The sequence below is a fragment of the Myotis daubentonii genome, chromosome 10 (genome assembly GCF_963259705.1).
Source record: "Myotis daubentonii chromosome 10, mMyoDau2.1, whole genome shotgun sequence".
Taxonomy (NCBI): Eukaryota; Metazoa; Chordata; class Mammalia; order Chiroptera; family Vespertilionidae; genus Myotis; species Myotis daubentonii.
The window spans coordinates 67,360,005-67,376,421 of NC_081849.1; the positions used below are offsets into that span (position 1 = coordinate 67,360,005).

General features: G+C 42.3%; 1 protein-coding gene across 1 annotated transcript; it reads right to left on the reverse strand.

Moving 5' to 3' along the window:
• Positions 1-4,002: 4,002 nt before the first annotated feature.
• NEUROD6 (neuronal differentiation 6) lies at positions 4,003-6,656 on the reverse strand. The gene is made up of 2 exons (XM_059656169.1): positions 6,557-6,656; positions 4,003-5,283 (listed from the first exon to the last, which is right to left on the reverse strand). Exon 2 carries the CDS (start codon positions 5,260-5,262, stop codon positions 4,249-4,251), a length of 1,014 nt encoding a protein of 337 aa, XP_059512152.1. The 5' UTR covers positions 5,263-5,283; positions 6,557-6,656; the 3' UTR covers positions 4,003-4,248.
• Positions 6,657-16,417: the final 9,761 nt, after the last annotated feature.

The window sequence follows — 16,417 nt, forward strand, 5'->3', positions numbered from 1 at the left end:
TTAGCATATAAGGCTTTTATTATATAAGATATGCTACCTGGATCTAACCTGCATTTTGAAAAATATTGTTGTTCATGTTGTTCAGATTTAGCAGAGGTTAATGTGGTTCTATCACATTAATAATAGAAATAATAGCTGATTTCATCAGTTATGTGCTTACTTTGGATTAGGGAGTGGGCCAAACACTTTTCATAAATGACTGTGTTTTATCTTCACAACCTATGACATATGTGATAGTATTCTCACTTTAAAGGTGACAATCCGAACCTTCCGGTGGTTGCTCAATGTCAGTTGTTGTTGGATGTGAAAGGTCCATGACTCTTTGCCTTTGAATTGAGGTTATTCTCTAATACAACCAGAGCTTGTATCCTTAATTGCAATAAACAAATCAAGGACTTAATGAGTGCATGCACAATAGAGACAAAAAGAGCATTATACAGAGCCCCTGCTCACATGGAGTGTACAGTCTAGTTATATACCCAAGTTAAATAAGCAATGCATGACTTAAACAAGATTTTGAATGCAGCACAATAATTAGGCAGTGAAAATGTAGTTGACAACTATGTGGTCAAAACAACACAGCTGTGGTTTCAGAGCAGCATGAAACTAGAGGGATCAGGAGGCTTCATGTAGGAGATGGCCTTGAAACACGTGAATTTAAGATGGAGAAAAGAAATGTGGATATCTTAAACCGATGAACAGCACAAGACACAAAGGTGGACAGATAGGAAATAAATGGGCTCAACCTCAGAGACATCTCAGGAGCTGGGCAGGGTGGGTATCTTGGCCCCTGACCCTCCCCACCTATCTTCACCAGGAGCAGTAACATTTTCACGTGTATACTAACTTCTAACATATTATTTGAACAAAGTGCACTGATGCTTAAAAAAAAAAGTAAGCGAAAACTACTGATATAATGAAATGGGATATCAGGTTGCAAAAGGGGACTAGAGACCCCATGCATCAGGCCTTGGGAGCCAATGTAGGAGGAAGGCCTGAGGACTGGCTTTGTCCAGCTATGCCATTAGCTCTGTGCCCACGGACAAGGGACGTGATTTTGCTTATCTGTTTCCGGTAAAACAAGGGTCATAAGGTTGATTACCTCATGATAAAGTTCCTGGGGCTAAATGGGTGACTAGGTGAGAAATGTTATGTAAATTCGAGTGTGCTATATGTTAGCAGTTGTTTGTAGTTTTGATAGGGAAGATGTAGCTGAGTGAAAAATTAAAAGGAGAACCACAAAAGGTGTTATTCCAAGGGATGGGTATATGGAAGCAGGTCAGGAGGATTAAATTGGCATTGGCATTGGGACGTAGGCTGGAAGGAGGATGTTGGGTCAGGAGCAATGAGCGTGGAGGCTGGGTGATTCCATGCCAGGAGTCACCAGTGGGGTCTGAAGGCTGGTGAGGCCACAAGGATCAGTCCCACACACAGCCTCGTATCCCAGCTTCCATCAGGCTGCGGAAGGAGAGAGCACACATGGGATTCGTGCATCCAAATATGGAAGGCATTTCATAATCTCTAGGGTCTGTGCCTGGAAACCCCACTCTTTTGCTTGAGTTCCTTGGGAACAAAGCTCTGAGCTGAGACGCTCCATCTGAACGGTTGTCTTTTCCCCAGACGTTCAGCCAGCTGCTTCTCTCCCTCGCTCTCTCCCGCTGCCAGAAGGAGCCCGGAGAATGATCTCCTGTGGCAGTCGCTGGTTCCCACATGGATCTGTGACCCTGGGAAGTCTAGGTGGATTTCAAAGGCTGTCTGGACCGAAAAAGCACCGAGCAATGCTGTTCTCAGTCCGGGGCACCAGGTCACCTTGCAGCAAGGGGTGGGGGCTGGGAGAGAGACCAATCTACTCTGCTAGTGACGAAACAGAACTGCTTTTAAAATTTATTTTAAGCCATATTCTCCCGGGTGCAGATGCTTCTTTACTTTCTTGTCCTTTGCTCAGAGGCTGTGAGCAGTGAGTGGCCTTAGAGAGGCCCGGCCATCCTGGCCACAGTCCCAGACAGGGCAGGTTTGTGCGCATCTGCAAGGAAGCCACGCAGAGTCACTCAGTGTGGAGACAGGGGACAGAGGGCTCGCTGCCTCGGGCACACTTGTCCTCATGCCTGGAAGGCACTCTTCCCCCTCTTTCCCGGCCCCTCTGCCCTGGCCCGCCTGGGATTTGACTGAGAGGGCGCTCACACACCCGCGGAGGGCAGGGCGCCTTCAGAACCCGCTGCGTCCTGCGCCAGGCCAGCAGCTGCTCTGTGCCTGGTGCCTTAGGCGCCCGGTGCCTTTGCCCCTTGGAGCCAAGGCCCGGCTCTGATGCGGGAACTGCTGGGCGGCCGACCCCTCACCCCCGCAGAATGGGGCGCGCGCCTCCCAGCCTTGGCTCAAGTTGTCCCACCAGCCGTGGGAACAGCAGGGCAGCAGGGCGGGGACAGCTCTTAGTGCAAACCACCGCTGCCTCCGTGTCCCCCATTTTGGCAGACGGGAGAAGGGGTGACCCCCGGTCCCGCCTCTCCGGTCCTGGCCCCCAGGAGGTCTGCTCTGCCCCGGTTCAGAGTGGGGTCTCTAGACGCGCTCACTTCCCAGATGGCGCAGCCCCTTCCTTGTCTGGGACCCCAGGCTCCAAGGCGCCCACTGCAGACGGGACACAGCGGCGCAGGTACAGCCTGTGACCCGGAGGCGGGAGGGGCCGCGGGCAGCAGCCTCCTTCCCCTCCCAAGTCACCTGCCAGGCGCGCCTTCGGCCTGTGCTCCCTGAAGCGGGACCCCGGGCGCACGGTGGGCAGCGGTGCGGGGCTGTGGAGCAGGACCCCCTGCCCAGACCCGTCCGGGCAGGCTCCCTCCCGCCACCGCTGGACCCAATTCAGAGGGTGAGCTGCCCGGACCCGCTGTGGCAGCTGCGCCTCCTCCGCCCCCGGAGGCAAACCCACACCAGGGGCCTCTGGAGGGAGGGCACTGCCACCTTGGTTCTGATCCTAGGAGAGGCGAGAGGCGCAGTTCTGCTTAAGAGGGGGAGCTCGCCAGGCACCACTCAAGTAGGTTTTTGGTGGCCTTTTGTCAGAAACTTTAAATCACACAGAATTTAGCCTCTAATCGGCCAGACTTATTTAAAGGGCACAGAGTCCAACCTTCCCTTTTTAACATCCACTCTGGTGTTTGCTGGAAACTTGCCACCGAATTTCGGCTGGAGCTGAAGGTTACCAGGATTTATCATTGTTTCCCCAGGATGTTTAACGTGCATGGGCTCCTCTTCTTTCATTTAAGATACTTAAAAAAATAAAAAATTATTGTAAGCGCTTTGGCCATTTTGTTTAAGAAATTTGTTTTATCTCGTACGGTTTTGAAATCCAGAAATATTTCTGGAATAGGAAGGAGGATGTTTGGGAGACAGAAAGCAGCTGTGTACCAGGAAATAATGAGCATCATGCAGAAATATCACCACTAATAGATGATTTCTCTGAGTGTAAATATCTATGTTTAATTGCTTTAAAAATGTGGTGTGGAAAACACAAGTATACATTGTGATAACAAACCTGTACAGATAATTTCTGAACAACACAACACAAGTGCTGAAAATGTTATCTTTGTGATTGAAATAATTTTTCCAAAATTATGACAGCACCTACCCAAATATCATGTTGTCCCATCTGCAAACACCTGAAGAGGAATGGTTACCAATCGAATGCATTTAGGCTTGTCCCTAATAAAGAGAAAATTGCATAGCTTTTTCATATTGTCGCCCATCCTCAAATGCACCTTCCAATATCATTGTCAACTGGATGTTATTCTCCATATTTTAAATTTCCAACTTTTCAGAGATACATAATATATATTTCCTAATCATTATAAACACATCATTTTATTCATCTTATTTTAATCACATGCATTTTTATAGTTACTGTACAACTGAAATAGACATTGAGTTATGCTGTGTGCATGTCTTTATTCAACAGTATATTCTTAGTGAATTTAAACAAATTAAATTCACTAAGTGAATTTAAAAGAAAAGAAAACAAGGAAAAAAAATCCTTCCAGTAGAAACAGAATCACAGTGCTTTACAGACAAAAGGAAAGGAAAAGAAGCTCTCATAAGAAAAGAGATTTATTATGACATAGAAAATTCTCACAATAGTTGAAACACACTTCAGGAACTAGTAAACACCTTAGATAGAGTCGTGCCAATTACTCAGCCCACAAGCATCTGCTTTGTCTTAATTAGACGGGGGAGGTGAATGACCACTGTTTATTTTCATTTTCCTCATTAATTATGAAAAACTGCATTTAATTCATCTTGCATGGTGAGAGATTGGCTGCGCAGATGTAAGTCGTAAGGGAAGTGGCTGTCGGTGGGCAACCTGAACATGGCACCCTGCCCAAGGGGACCCCTGGGTGGCACTGCACAGTAATGCATGCCGTAATTGTAATTTTTGCCATAGTCCAAGGTTTCTTCTTGCTTCAGGGAAAATATCCCATTATAGTTAATTGGGGGAGGACTTAAGGGACCTTCGAACTGAGGGCTGGCACACTCAGGGGAAGTGCTTTCATAGAAGGATTCGTATGCACTGCAATAATTATAGGGTTTCATGGACTTGGAATTATCCAGAGCCCCATGTCCTGGGGGGGTGGTGAGCTCGGGGCTGTGGTAGGGAGGGTAGAAGGTGGAGTAGGGTGACCTTGTGTGGTGCGCAGCCTCCCCGCCCTGCCCCATCAGGAAGCTCCGGGCGTTGAGCTGCAGGCAGCCTGCCACCAAGTTTGTCGTTGGCTGGGAGAGACCTTTGCACAAGTTTTGGACGAATGTGAGCAGATCAGGTCTCTTGCCGATTCTTAGAATTTCCGAAAGTGCCCAGATGTAGTTTTTGGCCAGCCGTAAAGTTTCTATTTTGGACAGTTTTTGGGTTTTCGAATAACAGGGGACCACTTTTCTCAAATTGTCCAGAGCGTCGTTGAGGCCGTGCATCCTGTTCCTCTCCCTCGCGTTCGCTTCTTGTCTCCTGAACTTGACCCTCTCCAGGCGCAGCTTGGTCGTCTTTTTTTTCCTAAGACCCCTCCTCCTGGGCAACCCATTTTCATCTTCCTCTTCCCTGTCCTCCTCCTCTTCCTCTTTCTCGGTCCCTTCTCCGGGGGCTCTTTTGATGCTCTTTCCTCGAAGGACGATCTGTTTGGCAAAGCTTTCCGGTTTCTTAATTTGCTTCTGGTCCTCGCATTCTCTAGAAAACTTTCTGCACATCTGGGGTTCTGGCATCATAACAGACTCATCAAACGGGAGTGTTAGCATGGCTCTCTTATCTTAAATTACCTGAAAAAATGCCAGCACAATATTTAAAGTGTTTGCATTTTTACACTTAAACATATTGAATGACTTAATCATAAAAATACAAAAAAAGTGAAAAAGAGTGACTTGGGGACTAATTTTTTTTTACATTAAATATAATTTTCTAGTTGGGACAGACTAATAATTATAACAAACAGTACATGCAATAGGATTAACTTATACAGGCAAATTAGCAAAAGAAAATAAAACATGAGGCATGTATAGTAATACCACCCCCATCTCCATTTCTCTTTGAATTTTTACTGTTTTTTTAAATACATAAACAAGACTGTGGAATTTAAGCAAATGCAAAACATGATATAGCAATGCAGAATTTCATTAGTTCCAATCCCCCCCGAGTAGGAAGTGAGAGGAGACACCAGTTTTTAAAATAAAAAGTGTTATCTTTCCATTTGCTGATGAATTTGTGGGTTTTAAAAATAAAAGCCTTAACTTTATTTGCTGTGTTATATAACTGTGGGTTTAGATAAGTGGCCGTTGCAATATACAAATCTAAGAAAAAATTAACCAGAGCCCATTTTAAAACTGATTTCTTTCTGATCAGCAAAGAAAGATGCACTATTTCCCTGCCTTCTCACAAAAAAAGGGGGTGGGGGAGGATTGGGCTAATTTGCAATAAACTCCTTAAATAAATTAAACAAATAAAAATCACTGGCATTCTTTTTAAATCAAAGAAAATGTTGAGACTGCTTTTACATTTACATTTTTTTCTACACATAATTGTCTGTTTACTGCTGTTCAAATTATCCTGGACACAAAACACTAGCGTAGTGTTTTTGTTCTGCAAGCCACGGAAGTCTCCCTCTAGCTAATCTCTGACAGGAGCGGTCCAAGGATTCTGACTGCAATTGTGCACGTGTGTTCAGAATCCTGAATGAAAGGGGAAAATAATTCGTTTCAAATGCAATTTTGGCTTTCGTTTGGAGAAACAGCAAGTATTTTCATCTAAAGTCTACAAGCAAATAAACATGTTAAATAAAACAGACACTTTTCAATTTAACAATACACACACACAAATACACACACACAACACACAAACTCTTAGTAATGTCCTGTCCACATACTTGCAGTGTTACATAGTAGCAGTGAAAGTATGTGATAATCACATCCTAAGAATGAAATATGATAACTTATAAATGGCCAAGAGCATATAAATACTATAAGACAGTGACACTGTATCTTTAAATACTTGCATGCAAAGCCAGCATCAATGGAAGCATATCTTTATTTATATTACCTTAGGTTTTAATTTCATTCAATAATCAGTTTTCATTTTGGATCTTCCAAATCTTTTCAGGCTGAGTGTCGCATCGTCGCCTGGAGTCTCTAGATCTGTGTGTGTATCTGCACTATCTCATTGATCTCTAAAAAGTGACATTGATGCCAACTGCCAGAGCTGGTACCCATGCCATCTGCTAGTGACGTCACAGGGCAGAGAGAACCATGTGATCCTCTCTCTTGGGACCTTCATTCTGCACTGATCATCTGGCATCCCTGTAAGTGGGTACCAGCATTCATGCATCAACACAGAAGGTTAGACTGATAGGGGGAGAAATCCGCACGAGCCTTTCCCAGACAGTAGGTGCCTTTCTCCTCGGGCTGCTCCGGCTCCACGGGCAATCTGGAGGAAGAGCTGTGCTAGTGCTCAGCCTTGTCCTGCCAACGGTGCAACTGTTAGGTAGTCGTTAATATTCCATTCCTTTCCAAGGTGGGCTTTTGTGTGAGCGAGGGGTTTCTTTTGTCACTGCTGTGGATGTTTTGTGAAGATCACCCTCCCATTTGTGCACCTGGGTACCCAGGGAAAGAGCGCCGTGAAAAGGAGCTGAAATCAGAACATGGTCTTGAGATACTTAACCAAACTAAGATTTGTGTAAGCAAACAGGGACCGACGGGGGTCTCCTTATTTCCTTGTTTTGTTTCATGGCGTGTAACTTACCGGTACGTGTCTGTGTGTTCTCTCACTAACATGTAAGACTTCCGTGCTTCCCGGGAATTTGGAATAAAAGAACAGTGTCTCCATCTGGGGTCTGTGAGAGGCACCCCCAGAGGCTCCCCTTTCTATGTGTGCAGGTACCTTTCGACAGCTTCTCCTGGAGAGATGCTTTATGTCTGTGTCTCAAATGCAGAGGCAGTTCCGAGTCCACCGTGAACAATTTCCAGCTACCTCGTGTCCTCTCCCCAAAGTCACAACTTCACTCTTTATTGGCCCCTATCTCTTTCCAGCACGAACTCGCTTGTTCCTTCTCATTTCATTCCAGGCACCATAAACATAAAAATCATCCCTTAGGTTTTTGTCTGTCTCTCCCTGGCATTCTGCGGAGTATTTTAATCAAAGGTTAGCTTTCTTGTTTGTTTGTTTGTTTGTTTTGAGCTTCCAGATTTTTCCCTTTCTCCTAAAAATCTTCTCACATTATTCTCCCTCTAGCCCAACATCTACTTAAATAGCTTGTCATTCTTATATTCGCGTCCAGTTGTTTTTCCCTGCCAGATTTATTTCCTATTTATCTGTTTTTCCCCATGTCCCCCCCCCGCCCCGCCCTCCCTTTGTTTTTTTTCTTCTTTTTTTTTTTTTTAACAAAAGCAGGCTGAACAGTTCAGCGGGGCTGACAAAGCTTTATAAAGAAAAGAAACTGTGAAGCCAGAGGCAAACTCCACCTTCCCCTCTTCCCCTTTCTTCCCCTGCCGCATCCCCTATTCACCCCACCCACCCAAAAAGGACATTTTATTTCCAGATTGCCTGTCAGTAAAGAGAAAAGGGTGCTTTTAAAAAAGAAAAGTTTGAACGTAGACCAACAGCACCTTTGTTGTTTGACAACGGAGTAAGCTTTCTCCAGAGTGAGACAGTATGCTTTTGGTATTAAAGTAATCCCTGGCAGAGTTGTAACTGTTGAATCTGTGTTAACATTCCCCTTATAAATCCTGGTTTTTGAAAGGTTTAGAATTCTGCTGCTTTAATGCACGTTGGCTCCAGATGGGCACCGGGGACCTGGAACTAAATTCGGTTTTGCTTCTGTCATACCCCAGTCACTTCCGGCCCTCTCGCAGTGACTGGCCTTCGCCCGGGCAGTCCGAGAAGAGATGGAGAAGTTGAGGAAAAGGAGACTCCTGCTAAGTAAAGGAGGATAATTTTATCCCCTCAATGATCTAATGACAAATGCAAATTGAAAATGAAAGGAAGGCCATAAATCCATAACTTAAAATAGGTAGGTTGACCTCATTCATGGTTTTTAAAAATCGGACATCCCCAAGGCATTTCAAAATGTGCTGCTGCAGGGAACATGACTGGGAATGGGTGCACTGAGCATATTTCATAGAGCTTTTGACTTACAAGCTGCACACACTTTTAATGTCAGCACGGAGAATTTCTCTAGGAAGACCAAGGGCAGAATTTTGTGTGTTCTCTCGTGTGGTTTAATTTTTAAAATGCAAAGCAACATAAGTATCAGAGTCACGAGCCACAAAGCAGACAGCCCTATCATGAGTGCTGCATGTGGCACCATATTCTAAACTTGCAAACTCTCCAGAAGCCGCGCTGTATGACAGGCCTCAGGAATGAGACAATCAAAATCCAAGGAATGGAGAACATGACATGTCAGGAGAAAATGATCACCAACGCAGCTCAGAGCAAGAAGAGATTTTGTATTTGATCTTTGCAATGCGCAGACAAATGAGAAACAGTTTCTGATGAAAACATTTGGGGCTGTTCTAGTTCTGCCTTTGAACATGAAATAAAATCCTTTGGTGCTGGTGGTGATGTGCTGGGGGCGGGGGGCGTGCAGAAGGACTCTGTGGAGGCTTTCTATGCATTAATCTATTGTTTGAATATCTTAGAGGTGTTTTTTTCCCCCTAAAAGGAGGAAAACAAAAAGTTGTTATGTCAAAATTTAACAAGGATTCGGTGTGTTTGTACAATAATCTTTCAAAAGAAATTTTGTTATGCATTTTCTACGATAGTTCCAGATATGCAAATGCCTGTGCTGTTAATATGCATTCATAACATACACCAAACTGCTGTGCTAGTCTCTGCTAAGAAAGCATGCTAACACCAATGCTCCAAACAGAGACACATTCTGAATTACAGACAAATACTCCGAGTATGGGGAGGGCATTACCATCATTTCCTGTGTTTTCTCATTTACAGCAGCCACTGCACACCAAAGTTTACATCTATAACTCAATTGGATCTTAATTTAATAGATATGACCTTGGCTTCTGGGGCCATGACATTTTATAGATTTTTTTTTAAAGTGCCCAGTGTCTGCCCGTGTGCCCCTCTCTTGCTTTCGCTGGGTAAATATTCATATTTCATTTATAAAACTGACCTACTGAGAACTTGGATATAATTTGACTCAGTTGTGAGGCAACTGCAGCCAAAAGTCCAAATGAAGATGAAAACGCTATTATTTTTAGGTCATCCCGCTGGCACCCGTGTCTTGGAAAATGGGAATTCTATCGACTCCCTTTCCCACGGTCCCCTCATAATTGAAGAGATCAGTTTGAGACATGACAGGCATAATTTTTAGCTCTCCGAGGGTAGAAGGTGAATCAACAGAATGTAGAACCGGGCAGGATCAGGCCGCAAAATCTCAAGTCCAGAGTGTTCTCTGAGAAGTAGGGTACTGCCTGAGATAGATTTTGGACAACTTTTCGATTGCCCACCTCCCTTTTAAGCTCCTAGACAAATGCTTCAGGGTAGCAGGAAGCTGTGTGCCAGCCCCATGTTAATCCCTAGAGTTTTAACTCCGTCATCTCCATTGGCTTGAAAGAGTCTTATGTCTGTGGCAAGCCTTGCACGTTGGAAAACAGCCCATGGGATTTGAATACGGGTATTGAGATGACAAGGCAAAACACAGAGCAACCTTATCCCCCTTGAAACCTTAGAAGGTGTGCCTGTGATTTTCACATAGATGTCTAAATGTTTTGTATGTGCATACATGCATATCTACCCATACCTCTATTTACACACAAGGATTATTTAGACTAAGAAGACAGTCTGGAAATAATTTGAGGGCAACACTGGGATTGCTTTTCTGCCTTTACTTCAGGGTAAAGATGAGAATGAATTGTATTATTATGTTGCAGTAAATCATATTGTTGTTTATACAGCTCACAAAACACTGCAACATCCCGTCTTCTATTTTAGCCTTTACACAAAATAGCACCGCAGCCCTTCCCAGAACTACCTTTCATTATTTCGCCTCATGGAGCATAGTCTTTATTTTATTCACCAAACCGAATTTATTGAATGCATTTTAAAGTGTGTTATTTAATAGTCATCTAAATCGGCCAGTTAAAGCGTATACTAGTTTGAGAAAACCAGTGTTATTGGACCGACTTACTATACTTCCATCCAGTGGTAAAGAAATGGTGCTTTAAACCCTAGCCAGTTTGGCCTGCCGACTGAAGGGTCCCAGGTTCGATTGTGGTCAAGGGCCCATGCCAGGTTGTGGGCTTGATCCCCAGTAGGGGGCATGCAGAAAGCAGCCAATCAATGATTCTCTCTCATCATTGATGTTTCTATCTCTCCCTCTCCCTTCCTCTCTGAAATCAATAAAAATATATATAAAAAAGAAATGGTGCTTTATTAACTTTTGTTATCTTCCTGTAAACAAATGTAGTTTCCTTTAGGCTTTTACAGATATTAAGACTTATCTATTGTCTCTAATTACTACTCTTTATGATACTGAATTAGAAATTACTGTTATATTTGGATCACATGCATTGTAATGGTTTAAACATTTTTTAATTTATTGGGGTGACATTGGTTAATAAACTTAGATAGGTTTCAGGTGGACAGTTCTATAATACATCATCTGTATATTGCATTGTGTGTTCACCACCCCAAGTCAAGTCTCCTTCCAACACCACTTATCCCCCCTTTATCCTCCTCTACACCCCCCTACTCCCTTCCCCTCTGGTAATCATCATACCATTGTCTGTGTCTATGAGTTTGTTTGTTTTTTCTTAATCCCTTCACCTTTCACCCAGCCTCACAATCTCCGCCCTCTGACAGCTGTCAACTGCTCTCTGTGTCTATGAGTCTGCTTCTATTTTGTTTGTTAGTTTATTTTGTTCATTAGATTCCATGTGTACATGAAATCATATGGTACTTGTCTCTTTCTCTGACTGGCTTATTTCACTTAGCATAATGCTCTCTAGGTCCATCCATGCTGTCACAAAGATAAGACTTCCTCCTTTGTATGGCCAAGTAGTATTCCACTATGTAAACTTACCACTGCTCTTTTATCCACTCATCTACTGATGGTACCTGGGCTGCTTCCAAATCTTGGCTATTGTAAATAATGCTACAATGAACATAGGGGTACATATATTCCTTTGAATTCATGTTTCAGGTTTCTTCAGACATATTCCCAGAAGTGGAATCAGAGGGTCATGAGGCAGTTCCATTTTTAATTTTTTGAGGTACCTCCATACTGCTTTCCACAGGGGCTGCATCAACCAACAGTGCACAAGGGTCCCCTTTTTGCCACTTTCTCATCAACATTTATTGTTTGTTGATTTATTGATGATAGCATTCAGACAGGTGTGAGGAGATCTCTCCTTGTGGTTTTAATTTGCATCTGTCTGATGATTTATAATGAGCATCTTTTCATATGTCTACTGGTCTTCTGTATGTCCTCTTTGGAGAAGTGTTTATTGAGGTCCTCTGCCCATGTTTTAATTGGATCATTTGGGTTTTCTTTGGTGTTGAGTTGTATATGTTTTTTGTAAATTTTGGATATTAACCCCTTGTCAGATGTATCATTGGTGAATATATTCTTCCATGCAGTGTTTTATTTTTTATTTTTTCCATTTTGGGATGGTTTTCTTTGCTGTGCAAAACCTTTTTAGTTAGATGTAGTCCCATTTGTTTATTTGTCCTTTTGTTTCCTTGCCCAAGGAGATACATTAGAAAAAATATTGCTATGAGAAATGTCTCAGATTTTTCTACCTATGTTTTCTTCTAGATTTTATGGTTTCTAGTCTAACATGCTAGTCTTTAATCCATTTTGAGCTTATTCTTGTATATGGTATAAGAAGATGTTATAGTTTCATTTTTTGCACATAACATCAACATCATTTATTAAATAGATTATCTTTACCCCATTATATATTCTTGAATTTTTTGTCAAAAATTAATTGACTATAAAGGCATGGGTTTATTTCTTAGCTCTCTATTCTGTCCCATTGATTTATATGTCTGTTTTTTTTTATGCTAGTACCATGCTGTTTTGATTACTATGACCTTGTAGTATAGTTTGATATCAGGTAGTATGATTTCTCCCACTTTGTTCTTCTTTCTCAAGATTTGGGGTCTTTTATGGTTCCATATAAATTTTTGGAATATTTGTTCTAGTTCTGGGAAATATGCCATTGGTATCTGATAGGAATTGCATGGAATCTATAGATAGCTTTGAGTAGTATGGAAATTTTAATTGTGTTAATTCTTCCTATCCACAAACATGGTCTATGCTTCCACTTTTTTGCATCGTCTTCAATTTCCTTTTTCAGTGTCTTATAATTTTCTGAGTACAGATCTTTTACGTCCTTGGTTAAATTTATTCAAGGTATTTTTAAATACAATTGTAAATGGGATTGTTTTCTTAGTTTCCCTTTCTGATAGTTTATTATTGGTGTACTAGAGGCCCAGTGCAAGAAATTCGTGCACAGGTGCGGTCCCTAGGCCTGGCTGGTGATCAAAGCGTGAGCATCTGGCATGGAAGGGAAGGTCCCAGATGACCTCCAGGCCCTGGGTGGTACCTGGGCCCTGGGGCCCCCGCGTGTCCCCCTCCACCTGAGTCATAGCACCTGAGTCCCAACATAGAGATGCAGTGAGCATGGCCAGACGCTGTGGGCTGGGGCTCAGAATGGGCCTCTGGGCTGTCCAGTGGCACTGCATGGAAGCTGAGTGGGCAGCGTGCTCTCTCCTGGCCGGCCTCATAGACCAGCTCCTGTGTGAGCCCATGGGGAGCCTGACCGGCCCCTGTGGTCCTGGCGGCTATGGCCCAGCTCACCCGGAAGGGGCCACATGAGTGTGGGGTGGGCTCCTCATGGGTGCCCAGAACCTGAGTGTGGGGGCTTCCCTGGCATGCGAGCCCTGGCGTCCTCGGGGGAGGGTAGCAGGGGGAGTGAGAGCAAGCTCGGAGGACACCCTGCATTCTCACCGCACCTCTGTCCCCATCACCCCCACCCCTAGGTAGCCAGTAAGAGGTCGCAGCGCATCACCGATGCCTGCCATATTCCACGCGGCCCCCTGGTGGTCAGTGCACGTCATAGTGAGAGGTTGAACTCCTGGTCTAACGACTGCCCGAAAGAACAATTTACATATTAGGCTTTTATTATATAGGAATGATAAAAAGCAACAGATTTCTGGATATTTTTTTTTTTGTATCCTGCTACTTTACTGAATTCGTTTATCAGTTCTAGTAGGTTTTTTTGGTGAAATTTTTAAGGTTCTCATTATACAATATCCATGTCATCTGGTCATCTACAAAGAATGACCAGTTTTACTTTTTCCTATCCAATTTGGATGCCTTTTATTTCTTCTTCCTGTCTGATTGTTGTGGCTAGGACTGCAAGTACTATGTTGAATAAGAGTGGTGAAAGCAGACATCTTGTTTCTGATCCTTAGGGAAATGCTTATAGTTTTTACTCATTGAGTCTGATGTTAGCTGTGGGTTTGTCATATATAGCATTTATTATATTAAAGTATGTTCCCTCTCTCCCACTTTGCTATGAGTTTTTATCATAAATGAGTGCTGGAATTTATCAAATACTTTTTTAACATCTACTGGTATGATGATGTGATGTTATCCTTCATTTTGTTTATGCAGTGCATCACATTTATTGATTTGCAAATATTGTACCAATCTTGCATCCTCAGAATAAATCCTTCTTGATCAGGGTGTATGATCTTTTTAATGTATTGCTGGATCCAGTTTGCTAATATTTTGTTGAGGATTTTAGCATCTATATTCATTAGGGATATTGGCCTGTAATTTGTTTCTTTGTAGGTCTTTATCTGGTTTTGGAATTAGGATAATGGCTTTGTAAAAGGACTTGAGAATTTTACCTCCACTTGATTTTTTTTGGAATAGTTTGAGAAGGATAGATGTTAGTTCTTTGAATGTTTGGTAAAATTCACCTGTGAAGCCATCCAAGCAAGGACTTTTGTTTGTTGGGAGTTGTTTTTTAAATTATTACTACTGCTTCAATTTCATTAATTGCAATCTGTCTATTCAGATTTTCTGATTCTTCCTGATTCAGTTTTGGAAGACTGTATGTTTCTAGGAATTTATCCATTTTTGTCCAGATTGTCAAATTTCTTGGCATATAGTTGTTTGTAATATTTTCTTACAGTCCTTTGTATTTCTTTGATGTCAGTTGTTACTTCTTCCCTTTTGTTTCTGATTTTATTTTTTAGGGAGGTTCTCTCTCATTTTTTCTTGATGAATTTGGTTAAAGGTTAGTTAATTTTATTTATCTTTTCAAAAAACCAGCTCTTGGGTTAATTGATCTTTTTTTAGACCCTATTTCATTTATTTCTATTCTGATCTTTTATTTCCTTTCTTCTACTCACTTTGGGCTTTTTTCCCCTAGTTCTTTTAAGTGTAAAGTTAGATTGTTTATTTGAGATTTTTCTTATTGCTTCAGGTAGGCCTGCAATACTATGAATTTCCCCCTCTTAGAACTACTTTCACTGTGTCCCATAAATTTAGGGTTGTTGTGTTTTTATTTGTTTCAAGGTATCTTTTGATTCCTTCCCTGATCTCATTGTTAACCCATTCATTGTTTAGAAACATGTTATTTAGCCTTCATGTCTTTGTGTGTTTTTAATTTTTTGTGTGTGATTGATTTCTAGTTTCATACCACTATGGCCAGAGAAGATACTTGCTATGATTCCAATCTTCTTAAATTCATTGGGACTTGTTTTGTGTCCTAACACATGTTCTGCCATATAAAATATTCCATATGCACTTGAAAAGAATGTATATGCTGCTGCTTTGGAGTGAAATGCTCTAAAGATATCAATTAAATCCATCTGATCTAGTGTGTCATTTAATTCTACTGCTTCCTTGTTGATTTTCTGCCTGGAAGGTCTATTCATTGATGTCAATGGGGTGTTAAAATCCCCTACCATTACTGTATGACTGTTGATCTCTCCCTTTATGTCCATAAAGATTTGCTTCATACATTTAGGTGTCCTATGTTGGGTGCATAAATGTTTACAATGTAATGGTTATATTTATTTATTTATTTAGTAATGGTTATTTTTAAACATAGAAAACAGAAGCACAATTTGCCTTTTCCTGTTACATTAATTCATTTTGTAAGTTTGAAGTGGGCACTTTATGCAAGAGATGTTTTTACAAAAGTCCTTTGCAAACTCCATTTTTGGAAATCAAGTTTTATGTTCACTGCTTGTGTGATGACATACGGGCACTCTTAACACAGGGGATTCCTCAATGGATTTCAAGAGATTCTGGAGCTCCCTATGACTATGTGCAAAGTTGGCATGTAGGTACATAGGTGCACTTTTCTAAAGAAAGACTGTCAGATTCTAGAAAGTTAAGAATCTCTATGAGCATTTTGATGCCTTACTACCCTTGCTTTAAATCCCAATCTTGCTGTTTAATAGGATTTGTTCTGTGTCATTTTATTTTTCATTTATTCATCTATTTATCCATTCAACAAAGATTTTGACTCTCCTTTTTCTCTGACACTCTAGAACCAAACTGTCAGCAAATCCTCTCATAGCCACTGTCGGGCAGTTGTACTACTCCTATGCTGATCCAAAGCACCACAATGTCTCCCCGGGTTTAGGTGGCTCTGCCCCCTTACTCTCTGTACAAAGTCTTCAACTCAACAGCCGGAGCATCTGGTTAAAACATAAATCAGATTGGGCTCCTCTATGCTCAAAACTCTTCTGCGACTTCCCCTTTCTCTTGGAGTCGAAGCCAAGTCCGTACGAAGGCCCACAGTTTTCTTCTGGCCTTTCTGATCTCATCTTCTCCTCCCCTCCCCTCCTCTCACTCAGCCCAGCCTCACTGGTCCTCAGATGTCCCTTGCACACTCAACCATGCTTCCACCTCAGAAT